At 39.9% G+C, this 18,884-nt stretch overlaps 2 protein-coding genes across 2 annotated transcripts in view; one reads left to right on the top strand and one right to left on the bottom strand.

Moving 5' to 3' along the window:
• Window positions 1-5: 5 nt before the first annotated feature.
• Window positions 6-7,938, bottom strand: GON7 (GON7 subunit of KEOPS complex). Its single transcript, XM_070753015.1, has 2 exons — window positions 7,587-7,938; window positions 6-3,519 (listed from the first exon to the last, which is right to left on the bottom strand). The coding sequence occupies exons 1-2, from the start codon at window positions 7,861-7,863 to the stop codon at window positions 3,449-3,451; spliced, it is 348 nt and encodes a 115-aa protein (XP_070609116.1). The 5' UTR covers window positions 7,864-7,938; the 3' UTR covers window positions 6-3,448.
• Window positions 7,925-18,884, top strand: part of UBR7 (ubiquitin protein ligase E3 component n-recognin 7) — a 23,741-nt gene continuing 12,781 nt past the window's right edge. Inside the window, exons 1-6 of the mRNA XM_070752977.1 lie at window positions 7,925-8,333; window positions 10,735-10,868; window positions 13,409-13,469; window positions 15,558-15,653; window positions 15,931-15,984; window positions 16,757-16,862. Of these exons, the coding sequence (XP_070609078.1) occupies window positions 8,133-8,333; window positions 10,735-10,868; window positions 13,409-13,469; window positions 15,558-15,653; window positions 15,931-15,984; window positions 16,757-16,862 (652 nt within the window). The 5' untranslated portion in view covers window positions 7,925-8,132. The remainder of the gene's footprint in view (window positions 8,334-10,734; window positions 10,869-13,408; window positions 13,470-15,557; window positions 15,654-15,930; window positions 15,985-16,756; window positions 16,863-18,884) is intronic.

Raw genomic sequence — 18,884 nt, 5'->3', positions numbered from 1 at the left:
TAGGGTTTTTTAAAAAAATATCTCTTTATTTGTTTATATATTATATTTCTGTATTATTTCCTTAAAATGTAATAATTGCTACTCATTTTTCAAAAACAAGCTGATGATACTCCATTCTTTAAGTACCTAAATAATTAATAATTGCAAAGACAGTAAAATGCATTTTATACAAAAAAACCTAAAACCAAATTAAAATCTAGTATGCAGGTATCAGCAGCAATATTCTGTGTGCTGCTTGGAGAGTCCAAGCATGGGTTATCTTCTCATCTAATTGGCCAGAGACGGAGTTGCAATTTGTTTGGCCACGCCTCTTCCTTCAGCCGAACTCCAGTTCTTGTTCCTACCAAGGATAGAATCCCCTGCTTGTGATTGGGAGATGGAAGTGTGATTCATCATTATTGCTACTGCAGCTATTATGGCTGAATGGATTTTATCAGCAGCAGCTCTGCTGATTTTTCCACCTATCACAGGATGGATGAATGTTCCCAGCCCAAAAGCGCTAGAAAGGGGGTAGAGGGCTCCTCTATCAGGTCCAAATTCTCTCATTTTAAGTCCAAATCATATGCCTCTGATAAGGATGCCCTTAGAAGACAAAGGGTTTTGGAGAAGCAGTTTGTAAAGGCACAAAAACAGGCTCAGCTTGCAAGGGGCTTTGAAGGTGCTTCTGCATCTTGCATTTCCTTGACTATGGAAATTTCATTTCAGCCCCCAGGTGGAAGATAATCTGGCATGGCCTCCTAATGTGCTGCCTGATCGTCAAGCCAGTTCCTTGGTTCTTATTCTGGAGAAAGATTTACTAACCTCTGGCCACTGACTGGGGTTATGGTCAGATAAATCAGTACCTTCAGCAACCTTCACACCCACAGCTGCTGGACTCTGCCCACCTGAACTTCTAGACCAAAGGTTGCCTATAGAGCTAAATAATGCCATTTTCAATACCATTGCTATTGGTATTGATGCAGCTCTGGCCCAAAGGACTTACTAGGCCAGGGGGCTCAGTTCCCATAGGAGATTGGCCTGGGGCTCCTCAGGACCTTTCCACCAGCTTGTTTTCAGGACAGATTTCGGAGCAAGAGGTGGTCCATTCTTCACAATATTTTGTGGATTCAATTACATGGTAACAGGAACAATCAGGTTCTATACTGGCTCTTAGTGGCATGCATAGGCACATGTATTCCACTGAGCAGCAGATAGAGGAACTTTTGTAACTCCCATAGATGCTTCTCCAGCCAGTTTGGCCTACTCGGTTCTCCTCCCTTCTGACAGCAGAGAGACAATGGTGAAGACAGGAAGGAAGAGCTGTCTGCTTGCAAAATCCTTCAAGTAGTTGCTTTGGCTTAGATCTGCCACAGTAGCATCCTTTTTTACGAGGACCTCACTTTTATGGCTCAATCAAATGCACAATAAGGCCTCACCTAGAGATGTCTGATTACAGCAGGACTTTCACAAATTGATAGCTGTGGCTGAATATACAGTGGATTCGACTATCAATGCAGCAAAATTTGCCTCCAGGGGCCTGGCCTCGAATGTCGCCTCCAGACGCCTTTTGTGGCTGCCTTAGCCAGTCCTTCAGGGAGAGGGCACCAATCCTCTCTCACATCATCTGAGGGTGTGGACTTTTTTGAAAGAGGTATCCAACTTGAGACCTCCACCTGTCCACAGGTACCCTACCTTGGATCTATCGATTGTACTGCAAGCACTCACAACATTCCTGTCTGAGCCTCTCCATCCACTAATATTAAACTGTTGACTTTCAAAGTTGCCTTTCTAAATTATAACTTCAGCTCATAGGATTTCTGAGCTTGCTGTCCTGTCGGTATGTCAAGACGTGTATTTTTCATGCCGACAGGGTAGTCCTTCATTTAGAAAGCCAATACTTTGTTCCACAGGGCTTAGGAAGTTATTCTGCTGGACTGCTTTTTGAATCTTAGATACCAGAGAGAGAGACATTGGTCTATGTTGGACATCCACCTGGCATTATGCAAATATGTTAAGTGGATGGAATGGTTCAGACACTTGGAGGTGTTCTTTTCAACCTAGGATGATAGGCAAGAAAGTGTCACCATCTACCATAGGCCGTTGGCTGAAGGCCTGCATCGCATTGGCCTATGAGCATGAGGCTAGACCTCCTCACTGCATAACTGCATTCAGTCAGAAGTGCGGTCTCCACGGCGGCATGGGCCATGCAGGTCTATCCTGGAGATTTTCAGGGCAGCCATGTGATCTTTCCCATCACCGTTTGTGAGAAATTACAAACTGAACATGTTTGCCTTGGCGGAGGCAGCATTTGGGAGATGGTGTTGCAACAGGTTCTATTGGCCGACAGGACCCTGGATGAACTGCATCTTCTCCAGATCCAAGTCTTTGTTGAAAAAAATTAGAGCTTGGCTGGAGGAAGAGACGGGGACAAACAAATTGCAACTTGCTCCTTGGCCAATCAGATAAGATAACCCATATTTGGACTCTCCTGCAGCACACATAGAACGAACATTCAGGTAAGCCAACATTCATTCTGAATATTGACTATTTCTGAGAAGTGTAATCTCATAGAGACACTGTTGGGATGCAGAAAAGGGGGAAAAATGGATCTTCAGATAATATTTTACTACAAATTCCATTTCTGATCACTTGGATAATTAGAAATTTGAGTGCAATAATGGAAAATTCCCTATTCCTCATTTTTAATCATTGCAAATAACATACATTTATACTACTCAAAACTACTACTACTAAAATATGTGTGCTACCTGACTTCCAATTATGACACATTAAAAATGAAACATTAAAAGCACAACGGTAGACAAAAGGAAAACACCTCTAGGTATGAACAAAAAACCAAGGTGACAATCAAAAAAAAATCTGAGGCTAGAACTGTAAACTGAGTAAGCATCTCAGAAAAGAACCACTCTAGTTCTCATGAAGATAAAGGGTTGGGAACAAAAAAGAAGTCTGCTGGGGCGACGTCGGGACCATGGGGAGGGGGGGCAGCATTGGCACCTGGTGTTTGGCCAGGAATTCCTGGACTCGTAGTGCGCTGTGGCAAGGCATGTTTTTCGTCCATATAAGGGATCCAATCAGCCGTGACGAAGACCTTGCAAGAGGTCCCCAAAGATGCCTTCCAGGGCGCATGCCGATCATGGCAGAGACGCTGGGAAAAATGTGGAGGCCCAACGACAGTACTTTGAAGAATTTGAAGTGTTTGTGCAAATCTGTTCAATAAATTAATTTAAAAAAATAATTGCATTATTTTTGGAATGCACCCTGTACAATTCTATTGTTGAATAATTTCACACAACAGATACAAAACCTGGTTAACTATTTTAAATATCCAAGCCTCCAATGTTTTAAAAGATAAATTTTCATAATATATAATATATATTTTCACAACTTTAATATTTTTTTAAAAAAATGTTTTATAGTTTCCATCAGGAGTGTAGTTTATTTCGTTTTAATGTGCTTTGGTGTTGATATGCTTTCCTTCCTCCTCTTCTTCTTCCTCCTCTTCATCTTCATCTTCATCTACAAAAATAATAATCATCATATAGAACTATTTTTCTATTAACAAGTGCCTCCCAAAGCATTCTACTTGTGATAAACCCTAAAGTATCGTTCTACTTTTTATAAACGTAGTTCCATAATCAAATTCAATTTTTCTCTGCTAGATCAAAATTCAAAATACATGCAGGCAAAAGATTATACACAGAGTTGTGGTTCTGTACTTTTTTTGTATTTTTATATAGTGTTTGAATGACAATAGGATGTACTCAGCTATTTCCCCAGAGTACTTCCATGCTAATATACACTAGCAATGCAGGATAACCATTCTCCTAATTGAATAGTGAACTGGAGTGATCAGTATTCACTTACTTTCAGATGACTAGAAAGTAATCACTTTGATTTTTTTTCTATACAACCTTACAGAAAAAACAGAATAAAATCTGTACTCATCTGCAATCAGTATCATGAGGAATATAAATTCAGCCTTCCCAATGCTTTTAGAACTTCCTTTATAGTTGGGCCAATGGAAATGGACTATAAAAATCACAGCTAGTTTTCTGAGAGCTGACTTACTTTTGAAGGGCACAGCTAGTTTTTGGGGCAGGTGTAAAAATTAATCATCTGTTGGCTCACCTGTTTCTGTTTGAACAACACGACTGACTTGAGACATTAGTTTAGTCCTCAATATTGATTAAGAATCGATGTTGACTTTTCTGACACTGTCCTGCTGCTGTTCATTCTTGTTCCTGGCCTTGTTCCCTTTGAGCTTTAAATAGCTGATTTTCTCTGACAATTCTGAATGGTCTTTCATGCAGATATTAACTTGATGATATTGGCTGGAAAGGCATTGCAAAATCAGCCCCCTGGCCCTAGAAAGTCCTTATGCAGATTATCAGAACATACGGTATTTACAGCGGATGAGAGAGACTTTCCGCTTAGAAAGAATAAGGTGGTTTTCAGAGCAAGCCATGGCTGCGTGTGGCAGATTTTTACCATCAGGCAAGTAAACAAGCTATTATGTTTATTGTTACTATGTTGAAGAGCATCCATCCACTGGGACTTGGAGTAGGAAGCTATTTTGGTGATCAGTACACACAGCAAAATCACCTGAGCCTTTCCTACAGTTAAAAGTTCAGAATGACAAAAGCAACCCTTTTAATAGTCAAAACAGGACTGACTGACTGTCCAGGCAGCTTCTGGAAAGATGACATCCACCTGCTGGAAAGTAACAAAAATGTCACAGGAAAGATCTGAATAAGCCAAACAGAGGCTGCAGTATGGTAGTTACAGTCTAATATTAATATGCTGCGTCTGTTCAGGACAGAGAACACTGGAAGGATATCTGCAGCGACTTCTCAACCATGGCCACCACAGCTCCAGCAGCAATGTCCTCTAATTAATGGGGATGTCCTACCACTGCCAGAACACATGAATGGAAACTATAAAACAGTGCTTCCACTGGACATGACAAAAATCATAAACCAAAGCAACCAATGACCAGGCATGAATCCCAAGTAACAGTGATCTAATAAATCATTTTATTATTATTGATTTCTTTGTATCCCACTTTTACTTTTTACAAATACTTCAAGATAGCAAACATATCCAACATTTGGTCAACAATCACCACTATCCTGTGAGGCAAGTAGGGCTGAAAATGACTGACTCAAAGTCACCCAACTGAATTCATGGCCATATTTTGTCTCTGATAAGTCTGCTCTCTTTTTCTAAATTCTCTAAAAATGGAAGTAGGAAACAGAAAGTGTACAAAAAAATTAATTGGTCAAGGGAAGGATTACAGCAAGAGTACATTACTGCTGTCTTCAAAACAGGTGCCATCACATCCTTTCTCAAAGATATATGATTATCTCATCTCTCCTGAGGATCTCAAGTCAATCCAACAAAACAATCACAATAATCATTCATTCCTGGTTTTATGAATGGGCCAATCTTTTTTGTCTGTCACTAACTTGTGGATTCCTACTTTCACAACTAGATGACAGCAATTTATGCTTTCAGACATACGCTAAAGCTCTTTCATTCATGATTAATTTCTACACCTTAATTTCTTTGTGTGTTTTCTGCAATTCTACTCCATAAGATCAGACCAATTTCATTCAGCTCTATTACACCCTTCCTCTTTTTTCTTAGAAGCACCAGCAGTTAACTTTTTATTATGTTTTTAATGCACCGTCCTTACTTTTCCTGCCTTTTATATTCCAATCTGCACTATCTTCCATAGGTTATTTGCATAACTTTTTGGGCCCCAATTTATTTGTATCCTCCATCTATGTTAGACAAAGCTTTCATATGACTCTCTTTAGTCTAAAGATAGAAATACTGTGGTATAGGTTACCAAACCTATTGGTTATTACCTATAAAGCCCTATATGGCTTAGGACCAGACTACTTACAGGACCACCTCCTGCTGCACACCTCCCAGAAACCAATTAGAGCCCACAGGGTTGATCTTCTCCCGATCCCATCGACTAAGCAATGCTACCCCCCAAGGTTCGTACTGCCCCCACCCTACTGGTTTTCTGAAAAGCATTGAAAACCTGGCTCTGCCGTCAGGCCTGGGGGTCGTGAGTAATTGACACCCTTTTTGATTCTGGGCCCAATAAGATATATATGATATTGTGCGACTGCATGAATGAAATTTTATATGGTGTTATATTATTGCTACTGTTGTTGTTAATTTTTTATATTGTTTTATTGTTCTTACTGTTGTAAGCAGCACTGAGTCCCTCAGGAATTGGAGGCATACAAATGTAATAAATAAATAAGCCTTAATTCTATTCATGACGCCAAACACAACCTAACAATAAGGATGGAATAGAAAATAGAATAGAAAATAATAATAGAATAGAATAAACAATTGCAGAAAAAACAACTGCTGCTAACCTGCCTTCCACTGAGGATCTGTATACTGTACTGCATTAGTCTAAAAGAGGGACGTGAAAATATTTACTGGCCACTCGCATCCTAGACATAAATTGTTTCAATTCCTACCCTCAAAATGTCACTCTAAAGCACTGCACATCAAGACCACTAGACACAACGCCATCACTCTGCTAAACAAATAATTCCCTCAACACTGTCGAACTATTTACTAAGTCTGCACTGCTATTACTACTAGGTTTTTTCCTCATCATTCCTATTACCCACCTCCTCTCACTTATGACTGCAACTTGTTACTTGTATCCTAAGATTTTATTTATATTGTTTCCTCATTGCTTATTTGACCTCTGTGACAATCACTAAGTATTGTACCTCATGATTCTTGATGAATTTCTTTTCTTTTATGCACACTGAGAGCATATGCACCAAGACAAATTCCTTGTGTGTCCAATCACACTTAGCCAATAAAGAATTCTATTCTATTCTAAAATAGAATAGGATAGGAGCTGGAAGGGACCTTGGAGGTTTTTTAGTCCAGCCCTCTGCTCAAGCAAAGAAAACCTATATTTTTAAGCAGATGTTGGATAACCATCTGTCTGAAGTAGTGTAGGGTTTCCTGCCTAAGCAGGGGGGTTGGACTAGAAAACTTCCAAGGTCCCTTCCAACTCTGTTGTTGCTATTATTATTATTATTATTATTATTATTATGATGATGATGATGATGATGATGATGATGATGTAAGCCAGTATATCTTGAGAAAATGGAGAAGTCACTCCAGATCTATTGAATGGAATGGAAAAATTACATTGTCCCTAACTTTTATGAAAAAGTTTTATAACTTCAACAGGAAAATTACATTGCTCTTGTTGAACCGCAAATAAGACTGATCAACCAAAGGGTTAGGACCGTTGTCAGGAAACATTCAAGGTCCCTTCCAACTCTGTTGTTGTTATTATTTCAGACACGACAGTGGTCAGTTTGGGTACCTTTGGACCACTATTCTCCAAGCACAATTCTATCCTTTATCCTCACTCACAGGAAGAGCTGTCTGCTTGCAAAATCCTTCAAGGTCCTCCTTCGTTTGTGAGTTGAAACAGAGCAATGAAATCTGCCCTCGCAGGCGCCGCACAGGAACGCCCTCCATTACTATCAAGGGTAAACGCCGTTTCCAAGAAATCAGCCCCTCACCTCCACGCTCATCTCGGTCTCCGGCGGCCCCGGCGCTCTCCTGCTGCACCAGAGGGCCAAGCCGGGCGGTGACTTCTTCCCGCAGCCGAGACAAGCCCGCCAGCAGGCCCCGTAGCTCTCCCGGAGGATCACACCGAACACGCCACGCTCGTTTCAAGCCGTCGCGGCCGGTTAGCTGGGCCTGCAACTCCATCGCTCGGTTCCCAGCTCCTAGCCTATCCCCCATCCCCCGAAACGGGAGGCTCTTCCAGTTCTCCTCCCCCAATTCAACGCGCATGCGTCACCCAATCCCGCTCGCTTCTCTTGTTGATAAGCAGAGAGGGAGGCCCTCATCCGACCGCGCATAGTTTCCGCCTCCGTCCACCTTTGCGATTGGCTGCCGCAGCTGACGTGCGGAAAGCCCGTTTGTCCTCCGACGGGGCTTGCTTTTCCGCTTCCGGTAAGCCCGGAAGCGTCGCCTGGCGGCTGGTTCGCGTTTTCCCGCCTTTTCCTCCTCCGCTTCGAGGCTTTTGACGACGGAGCGAAGCAAGCAGCGACGTTAGGGAGATGGAGAGGGCAAGGGCCGCTTCTGACGCTCCAGAAGAGGACGGCGGCAACAACACTCCCACGAGCGGCGAAGAGGGCGACAGGAACGCCGAGGAGCCCGTCGTGTCGCTAGCCGAGGTGCTGGCCGAAAGCGAGGAGTTGGAGAACGAAGCGCGCGCCGTGCTGGGCGGGAGCGACCACGAGCGCTGCAGTTACTCTCAGGTGAGAGACGACGGAGGGAGGGCGGGCCTGGCTAAGCGTCGCGGGATGGAATGGCTGCTTCTTCAAGGCGCTTCAGAAAGCTTCTTCGACCTCTTAGAATAGGATAGAATTCTTGATTGACCAAGTGTGATTGCACACACATGCAATTGGTTTTTGATGCATATTTATTCGATTTTTATGCCGCCCTTCTCCTTAGACTCAGGGCGGCTTATAACATGATAGCAACAGCACTTTTTAAAGAGAGCCAGCATATTGCGCCCCCCCCCCCCCAAATCCGGGTCCTAATTTTACCCACCATATGCTCTCAGTGTAAATAAAAGAAAAACATACATTTGTCAAGAATCATGAGGTACAACATAATGATTGTCATAAGGGTCAATATTAATAAATCAGCCCCGTCAGATTTTCGAAGATTAACTGGACGAGTCTCTGCATATACAGATAGCCCTTGACTTACAACAGTTCACTTAGTGACCATTCAGAGTTACAGCTCTTATCAAAGATGCACATGCACAGAGGAAATGTGGGCTCTAGCAGATATCCAGCAGAAAGCCCAGAGATGTGGGTAATGGTTCAGTCATACAAGCCAGATACATTAAAGTGCATAAAATATTATTTACTTTGGCAAATATCTTAGTCAAGTTGAACAGTCCTAGTCATACACAATCAGTCAATGAATCTCAATACATATACAATACTATAAGCCTTACCTGTTCAGCTTACAAATACATAAAACAGCAGTCACAGAGAAAATAGCATAAATAGCACAGAGAGAGAGAAAGAGAATCCTGCTTCTGGCTCCCTCTTATGGAAATCTGCAGTATTTGTTTGTTTGTTTGTTTGTTTGTTTTGTCCAGTACATAATGTAGGGATGAATAGAAATAATCATATAGGATTAGAAAAACATCGGAAGTAATAGAGAAGAAATAATCATTGGAATAATAGAGTTCATATTCATGATGTTAGTAAAACATAGAGACATTAGGACAGGGGACGGAAGGCACTCTGGTACACTTATGCATGCCCTTTAAACCAGCATTTAACACATAGTTCCTATTACAGCAGTCACAGAGAAAATAACATAAATAGGAGAGAGAGAGAGAGAATCCTGCTTCTGGCTCCCTCTTATGGCAATTCACAACATTTATTTATTTGTTTGTTTTGTCCAGTACATAATGTAGTGATGAGTAGAAATAATCATATTAATATACATGAATAAAGGATTAGAAAAACATTGGAAGTAATAGAGAAGAAATAATCATTGGAATAATAGAGTTCATATTCATGATGCTAGTAAAACATAAAGAGACATTAGGACAGGGGACGGAAGGCACTCTGGTACACTTATGTACACCCTTTAAACCAGCATTTAACACAGTTCCTATTACAGCAGTCACAACATAAATAGCACAGAGAGAGAGAATCCCGCTTTTGGCTCCCTCTTATGGAAATCTGCAACACTCACTCTTAAAGTTATAGTGTTTCAATACATTTAAGCATACATTGTTAGTTTGTTTTATATATTGCCAAACCGAACCAGTTATGCACATAGTAACAGCAAATGGCACTTAAAAAGTGACATACAGCCGTTTTTCATGCTTATGACCATTGCAGCACCCCCATGGTCCCATGATTTACATTCGGAGGCTTGGCAACTGATTCACATTTATAATGGATGCAGGGTCCCTGGGTCGTATGATCATTTTCTGTGACCTTCTGACAAACAAAGTCAATGGGGAAACCAGATTCACTTAACAACTTTGTTACTAATTTTAACAACTGTGCTGATTCGCTTAAGTGTGCAAGAAAAGTCATAAAATGGAACAAACTTAAATGTTTCACTTAGCAACATCAATTTTGGTCTCAGTTGTGGTGGTAACTTGAGGGCTTCCTGTATTGCCATCGCTTATGAGAATTGCAAAATTTAGGAAGTGATTTATCATTGGCTCTTTTTTTTAGGGCTGAGAAGGAATGACTAGCCCAAGATCATGCAGCTGGCTTATGCTTAAGGCAAGATTAGAATTCACAGCCTTCCAATTTCTAACCTGATGCCTTGACACTACATAAAATTGACTCTTTAAAGCTGAGATCAGCCAAGAAGATCTTGTATAGCTCCTTAGCAATAAGAATAGAGGCTGGCTTATCTCTGTCAGATAACCAAGTTCCATGGTATTATTATTTGCTGTTTGTCTACTTATCTAAAAGGAAATTAATTATAATCACTTATTCCTGGTTGAGTTAGTATGAGTATACTAAGAAGAATTATATTAAACTTCCAGTAAGAACAAAACACCTTAACTTCTAGGATTCAGGTTTGTTGTCTTAGGATTTCTCTGCAAAGGCAAAATTGTAACATGGTATTTTCCCTAACTGTTTTTGTTATTATACTGTTGTTTTCCAGGGTGCTGTAAAGAGACAGGCGTTGTATGCCTGCAGTACATGTACACCATCAGGTGAAGAACCAGCAGGGATTTGTTTAGCATGCAGCTATGAATGCCATGGCTCTCACAAGTTATTTGAGTTATATACAAAAAGGTAAGCCAAGAGAATATAAATTCATTTTAGGCCAATTTATCAGTCTTCAGCTGTTTAAATTGGTTCTTGATTTATAACGATAGTTGGGACTCGAACTTTGATCACTAAACAATGTGGCCATTATGTGAAACATTACATGACTGCACTGTTTAATGATGGCAGCTCCAGTAGAACCAGTAACATTTGTTAGGCTAGGAAAGTACTGTTGTTAGATGAGGATCTCATACTTCTGCCCTGCGACAGTCAACTTCATTTCAACTCGCCCCACCAGCCAATCTTTCCCCCTCATTCTCCCCTTTTGGGTGCCCCAAACTCCATTTCATATCTTTGATGTTACCATGGCCTACAAGTGAGCATTGCTATCTTTCTTCTGTTGGTGACCAGTGCTGGGTGAAAGTACAGCCTGGGATGCACACAGTGAGGAAAGGAAGAAGTGGTGGCAGTTCCCTGGACAAAGGTGGAGGCTGTGTAAGGTGTGCTGTTTGGCTCAGAGGGAGGAGGGGAGAGACACATGCTTCAGGGAGGCACAGCAAACAATCTGCAGCTTACGTTGCAAATGCTCCTTGAAAATGGAACTGCAGGCTTTAGCAACAGGTAGAGCCACAAGTATTGACAGCCAAGGCAGTATAGCATATATTGTGAATCAGCATGTATAGGTGGGTTCTATTAGAGCAATCCTCAGCACATGTGGCTGGGGAAGTGCTAGTGGCCGTCTGGTGAGTGGTTTGTTGTTCTGGGGCCCATCTGCTTCACCAGGATTCTGAAGGGCTTTTGTTCCCAGGCACCCTGCAGGAGGGCCCTTGCAACTTAGTTCTCACAAAGATCCTAGTTCCCACAAAGATGCTCAAATACTCCAAGTGCTGGAATTCCTAGACAGAATCCCTGGTGCTGGGATTCCTGGACAGAGAGGCTCTTCTATGCCTCAATTAAGGCTTAAAATCCTGCAGCTGTGCCCCATCTTCCTTGAAGCCTCTGCCACATTCACAGAGGAATTCCTTCATTTTTCCTTTTTGGTTTTGCAAAGAAAAGACTGAGCTTTTGCAAGAAGAAACAAGGAAGGATACAAAACACAGAGTGTAGGAAATATAAGGTAGAGTGCAAGGCATCCAAAAAGACAGAGATGGGGAGAAAATAAGTAGAAGTGAATTTTGATCATTTGATCTTGAGGATGCTGCAACAAATTGATGCTGAGCAAATGGTTGTTAGTCGAGGAGTGTCTGTAGCAGTGATGGCTAACCTTTTCCGAACCAAGTGCACAAAGCGCATGCATGCCTGCGCGAACACCCAAAATAATATAATAATAATAATAATAATTTATTAGGTTTGTATGCCGTCCCTCTCCGAAGACATGTATGTGTGCCCCGTATGTACCTCGTGTATGTACCCTGCCCCATTCATGCACATGCGGGCATGCATGCATGATACATGGTAGAGCTGAGCTGGGGTGATAGCTCACGTGCCCACAGAGAGGGCACTATGTGCCATCTTTTGCACGCTTGCCATAGGTTTGCCATCATGGGTTTATAGAATACAATTGCCTTTTTTAACAGAAGGAAAACATACCTAGAAAGAGGTTTATTGGACTCAAGATATTACATCAGTGTATTTTAAAAGTGATATGCTTGAGTAAATAAATATAATTTTCAGATTCCTAATTTCCAGCTAGAGAAGAGTAGACTGCAGTTTACTACAAAATATAACCACAATATATAGCTCTATGGGTTAAAGAGTTACTTTGAAACATAGAAACATAGAAACATAGAAGTCTGACGGCAGAAAAAGACCTCATGGTCCATCTAGTCTGCCCTTATACTATTTTCTGTATTTTATCTTAGGATGGATATATGTTTATCCCAGGCATGTTTAAATTCAGTTACTGTGGATTTATCTACCACATCTGCTGGAAGTTTGTTCCAAGGATCTACTACTCTTTCAGTAAAATAATATTTTCTCATGTTGCTTTTGATCTTTCCCCCAACTAACTTCAGATTGTGTCCCCTTGTTCTTGTGTTCACTTTCCTATTAAAAACACTTCCCTCCTGGACCTTATTTAACCCTTTAATATATTTAAATGTTTCGATCATGTCCCCCCTTTTCCTTCTGTCCTCCAGACTATACAGATTGAGTTCATTAAGTCTTTCCTGATACGTTTTATGCTTAAGACCTTCCACCATTCTTGTAGCCCGTCTTTGGACCCGTTCAATTTTGTCAATATCTTTTTGTAGGTGAGGTCTCCAGAACTGAACACAGTATTCCAAATGTGGTCTCACCAGCATTCTATATAGTGGGATCATAATCTCCCTCTTCCTGCTTGTTATTGAAAACTTCATGATGTATTTAGGACTATAACCGAAATTATATAACTTATATACACATTTATTTTGCTTTGAAAAAATGGACAGTGAATATAATTTAATAATTGCAATTCAGTAATTTTTGAAGATGTTTTCCATTATGAATATAGCTTATAAATGACTTGCTTTAAGTGTAGGAAGGTCATGATACTAGCATCTTTCAGAATTTTCCCTTTTTCCCCACAGAAACTTTCGCTGTGATTGTGGAAACAGTAAATTCAAAAATCTGAAATGCAAACTACATCCTGTAAGTATGAATATTAGGCTTATATTTGAGAGAAAAGTGGTAGTGGTAGGTAATTATTAATTATGAAAATTATTGTATAATGAAAGCTTTTGGTACTAAGAAGTCCAGTTGGAGGCTGTAAGAGAAATCCAAGCAGCTGGAATTATTGCCAAAACAAAGCAAAGAAATTACCTTTTCATAGTCCCTTATGCTATACTCACTTCACAAATAGGCTGTTACAGTGACTATACATGGGATTGTCCTTGAAGCTAGAGTCTGGAATGCAGCAATTGAGTAATTGTGTGCATGCCTAAATCCATTCATTTAACAGTCATTTCAAGATCTGCACTGGTTGTCATTTGATTTCTGGGACTTTGGACATCCTACTCCCAATAATTTCTGCTGGCCCACTTAAAACAGGAAGAAATGGGCTCCTTCCAGATTTCCTCTTTCAAATAATCTATAGGATTCTCACAAGCAGACCTTTTTTGTGTCTCTCTGGAATAGATCCTCTAGAGAATTGCCTTACCTTATGTCAGAATGTGCACAGGTCTAACATATGTATCAACCCAGGAGCAAGTACAGTCAACAGTGGTTTGTATCAAATAGTGGTTTTGATCTACAGCAGGACCATATGAGTACTATACATACACAAGCAGTATCTAAACCAACAGCAATTACAGCTGGGAAGAAATGTGAGAAACCAACCCGCACTCCAGCAGGGCCACCTCTTATTACACAGGCTCTTAAAGGAATAACAACCAAAGACCTTGCTGATTCATTCATTGCATCAGCTGTCTGCTCTTAAACTGTTCTTTAGGGGTAGTGATTTCTGACAGTCTCAAAATGGGTGAACAGTATGTTCGGGCGTTAGAAAAAGCAAGTAGGGTGCTTGGCTGCATACCTAGAGGTATAACAAGCAGGAAGAAGGAGATTGTGATCCCGCTATATAGAGCGCTGGTGAGACCACATTTGGAATACTGTGTTCAGTTCTGGAGACCTCACCTACAAAAAGATTGACAAAATTGAACGGGTCCAAAGACGGGCTACAAGAATGGTGGAAGGTCTTAAGCATAAAACTTATCAGTCAAGACTTAATGAACTCAATCTGTATAGTCTTGACGACAAAAGGAAAAGGGGGGACATGATCGAAACATTTAAATATGTTAAAGGGTTAAATAAGGTTTAGGAGGAAAGTGTTTTTAATAGAAAGTGAACATAAGAACAAGGAGGCACAATCTGAGGTTAGTTGGGGGAAAGATCAAAAGCAACATGAGAAAATATTATTTTACTGAAAGAATAGTAGATTCTTGGAACAAACTTCCAGCAGACATGGTTGGTAAATTTACAGTAACTGAATTTAAACATGTCTGGGATAAACATATATCCATCCTAAGATAAAATACAGGAAATAGTATAAGGGCAGACTAGATGGACCATGAGGTCTTTTTATGTCATCAATCTTCTATGTTTCTAAATTATTCTCTTGACATTACTGGAAGTCAATAAAACCCTTTTAAGGGGAGTTGGTTTCAGAATTCTTCCAGCATAGCAATATAAATTATATGGGTTTATGAGCGAACTGTATAGGAATAATACATTAGGTAATATTTATTGTTTGGTCCCTTGGTTTGTTGTTTAAACATGTTAATGTGTGGTAAAATAGTAAACCACTCAGTCAAATGATAGTTACATCATCATATAAACCTAGTAAAATAGTAAATGAAAGTAAATTCCAAAAGCTGCTGCATGTTCTTAATATATACTACAGTTGACTTTGGGCCAGTCACCTCTCTCAGCCCAACCCACCTCAGCGGGTTGTCATTGTGGAGAAGATAAGAAGAGGAAGATATGTTGTATATGTTCACCACCTTGAGTTATTTATAAAAATAGTAAAGTCAGGAGTGCCTGCTAACTTTAGTTGGAAGACCTAATTTTATTTTGTACAATATTTGAATCTTCCTTCATCAAGGACAGTTGATAAGTGTTATTGGGTTTTTTTATGATGATTGAAGTAGGATGCACAGAGTAAATAAGCTGCTTTTTAATATAATTTCTTTTTGATTTATCTTCTATTTAAGGTACTGTCTTGCTTTTTTTTTTTTTTAGGAAAAAGCAACAGTGAATCCAACAAATAAATATAATGATAATTTCTATGGATTGTATTGTATTTGTAAAAGACCTTACCCAGACCCTGATGATGAGGTAAATTGTATTGTATTGATATGTAAAAGATGCAAATGTATTCTGCGCAAATGCAGTTCATAAGATGTAGTAAATTTATCATCTTTTCTTTTTCAAATGAAAAACCAGGAATTTTACATGTGCAATAGAAAAATAAAAGAAGGCCACAATAGTCTTATGTTATAAGAATGCCAAGTTAAACTAAACTGATAGAAGCATTATGTGTGCGCTGTTATTTCAAAGACATTTTTCTGAAAGGTTGACATTTAGTAATATGGTACTATGACTCTATCTTTAGATTCCAGATGAAATGATCCAGTGCATAGTTTGTGAAGATTGGTTTCATGGAAGGGTAAGCAAATGTGATAAGATTGTTTCATAAATGGAAAGGATTGGAAATTTGTAAGTTATAAAAACCAGCTTTTTATTGCAATCAAATCTTTCGGAGAATAGATGCCCTTATATGTGTGTTAAAAATAATTTTGGCGCTGAAATTTTGTTTGAGAAACATTTTAATATGAACTACATCTGTGATGGTCAACCCATAGCATGTGGGCCAGAAGTGGCATGAAGTGCCCTCTCTGTAGGCACATGACCATTCGCCCAAGCTCAGTTCCGTTGTGCATGCGTGCGTGCCTCTCACTGGCCAGATGGTCTTCAGGTCTTTGCCGTGCATGCGCAGGGGGCAGAGCGCACATGGGGGGCTGCACATGCACGTGCAGAAGACACACATATACAAGGGGTGAAGAACACACAAGGGTGCGGAAGCACACAGCCGCATACGCAGGCGGACACTCATTCATGTGCAGGGGCAGATCGTGGGCACCACACAGGGATTACATGCATGGACACACACTTGCTTTGGGCACTCAGTCTGGAAAAGGTTAGCCATTACTGAACTACAGCCTTTTCAAGGAATAATTAGATTTGAAAATAAAGCTAATCTTTCAGCAAGTATCTATAGCTGGTGCCATATACACTGCACAGACTATAGAACTAATGAGGAAAAACATGAACTCTAATTCTGTAATAGTAGATCCATCGTTATAATTTTAATGAAAAGTCCTGCTACTTGTTGTCGGTAATACACAATTGTTCTGGATTTCCATTTGCTTTTTCCCCAGCATCTTGGTGTTATCCCTCCAGATAGTGGGGATTTTCATGAAATGATATGCCAGTCTTGCATGGATCACTGCCCTTTCTTGTGGGCATATGCCTCGCGATTAGCAGGTGAGGAAAATAGCCATTGTTGATTGAATCCTGACCAAATATCACAATTCATTGAAATTGAAGCTTTTTTATTAGATGCTTTAATTTAATTGGCATGAGTAAAATATGTATTCATCTTGTTGCATTTTATTAATTTAATGAATTGCTTGGGATTAAATATCTAAGTTTTTTATGATATGCAGTCTAAAATTTTAATACTAAACATGGCTGCATGGAAAAGAATTCTGTCCTGAAAGTTAAATCTGACTTAAGTCAGCTGCTTACAGAGGGTTGAAATGCAGCAAATACCAAGAAATTGGCTGGCAAGTATTTTCCTCAAACTTCTACTTCTGTCAAAATAAGTTTTAGAGGAAGTTGTATTCTCATCTAATGGTATCTACAATCATGTGAAAATGGTATCTACAATCATGTGAAAAAGAAAGCGCACCCTCTTAAGTTCTATGGTTACATATCAGGACATAATAAAAATAATCTGGTCCTTAGCAATTCTTACAAGTAGGTAAATACAGCCTCAGATGAACAACAACACATGACATATTACATCATGTCATTTGTTTCCCAAAAAGAAAGCCAAAATGCAGAAGCCATGTGTAAAAAACTAAGTATGTCTTCAATAGCTTGTACAACAACCTGTAGCAGTAATAACTTGAAGTAATTGTTTTCTTTTGTACTTTCTTTTTCACATGACTGTATGTGAGTACATTTCTTACTTGAGCAACATTTGTGTAACTCATGATTGGATTTTGGAAGAAAATAAACATAAGCATTTGTGCTTCTCTAGTGTGGTCCAGCAGTGGTGACCTGTGCATAAAATATGTTCAGATAGTCCCCAGTCTTTATACAGCAGAATATATGTATTACTGAAGGGATCCTTTTTTCCAAGGCCTTGTGATATTAGATTACAGCTGTTATACGTTTTACTGATTTCTGATAGTTCTGACTATAGTCACCTAGTACCATGTTATAAAATATTAGGTGCAGGCTTACTAAATGATACATTTAAAATTTTATTCAAAAATTACATTTCAAGTTAATAAAATATAGCAATACAGTGATCCCTCGGTTAGCGCGGGGGTTACGTTCCAAGACCTCCCGCGCTAACCGATTTCCGCGTTATACTGGATGCGGAAGTAAAAACACCATCTGCGCATGCGCGCCCTTTGTTCCATGGCCGCACATGCGCAGAAGGTGGAGCGACGCAAGTTCGGAGGCTGGCAATGCAATGGTGATTTTTCCGGGCTCCTCGCCGCTACCCACAGGGCAGCGCTGGCGGCAATGGCAATGGCAACCCTCCCTCCTTCCCTCCTTCCCTTCTCTCCCTCCCTCCCTCCTTCCCTCCTTCCTTCCTCTCACCGGCTTTCTTGGGGCAGCGCTGGCGGCAATGGCAATGGCAACCCTCCCTCCTTCCCTTCTCTCCCTCCCTCCTTCCCTTCTCTCCCTCAGTATGACGTCATCGGGCGGGAAAAACCGTGGTGTAGGAAAAAAAACGCGGACTTATTTTTTAATTAATATTTTTTGAAAAACCGCGTTGCAGCGTTTCGCGCTAATCGAGAACGCGCAAATCGAGGGATCACTGTACTGAAAAGTTTGAGAATCTTGATTTGTCAATATTTCTACATAAATATAACCAATATAATATAACCAATGTTAATCGTTATTGCTGCTGATAATGGATTGTGTTGCACAAATCCTAAAAGTAGATAAAGGTGGCCCAATTAAAGTAGTTCTTGTTCATTGATTTATTGAGGAAAATGATCAAAAACTATAAATTTGGAGATTCAAATATTTGGATATATAATACTGAAAAAAGGTTTTACAAACTTTTAAGCATCACTGTATAAGATCAGTAGTTTAACCCATAAAATTTAAGGGTTATTATTTGTAATTGTAATACTTTTATTAAAATGTTATAATGTGACATTATTATGTTTCCTTTTAAAAATGTTAGCTTTATTGTTTACATTGATATTTAATTATCCAAAAATATTTAGCTAATTGAAGTAGAAAATAGCGCTATACAGT

The sequence above is a fragment of the Erythrolamprus reginae genome, chromosome 1 (assembly GCF_031021105.1).
Source record: "Erythrolamprus reginae isolate rEryReg1 chromosome 1, rEryReg1.hap1, whole genome shotgun sequence".
NCBI classification, from domain to species: Eukaryota; Metazoa; Chordata; class Lepidosauria; order Squamata; family Dipsadidae; genus Erythrolamprus; species Erythrolamprus reginae.
The sequence above is the reverse complement of the archived record's forward strand: the minus strand, read 5'-3'. Positions and strand labels throughout refer to the sequence as shown.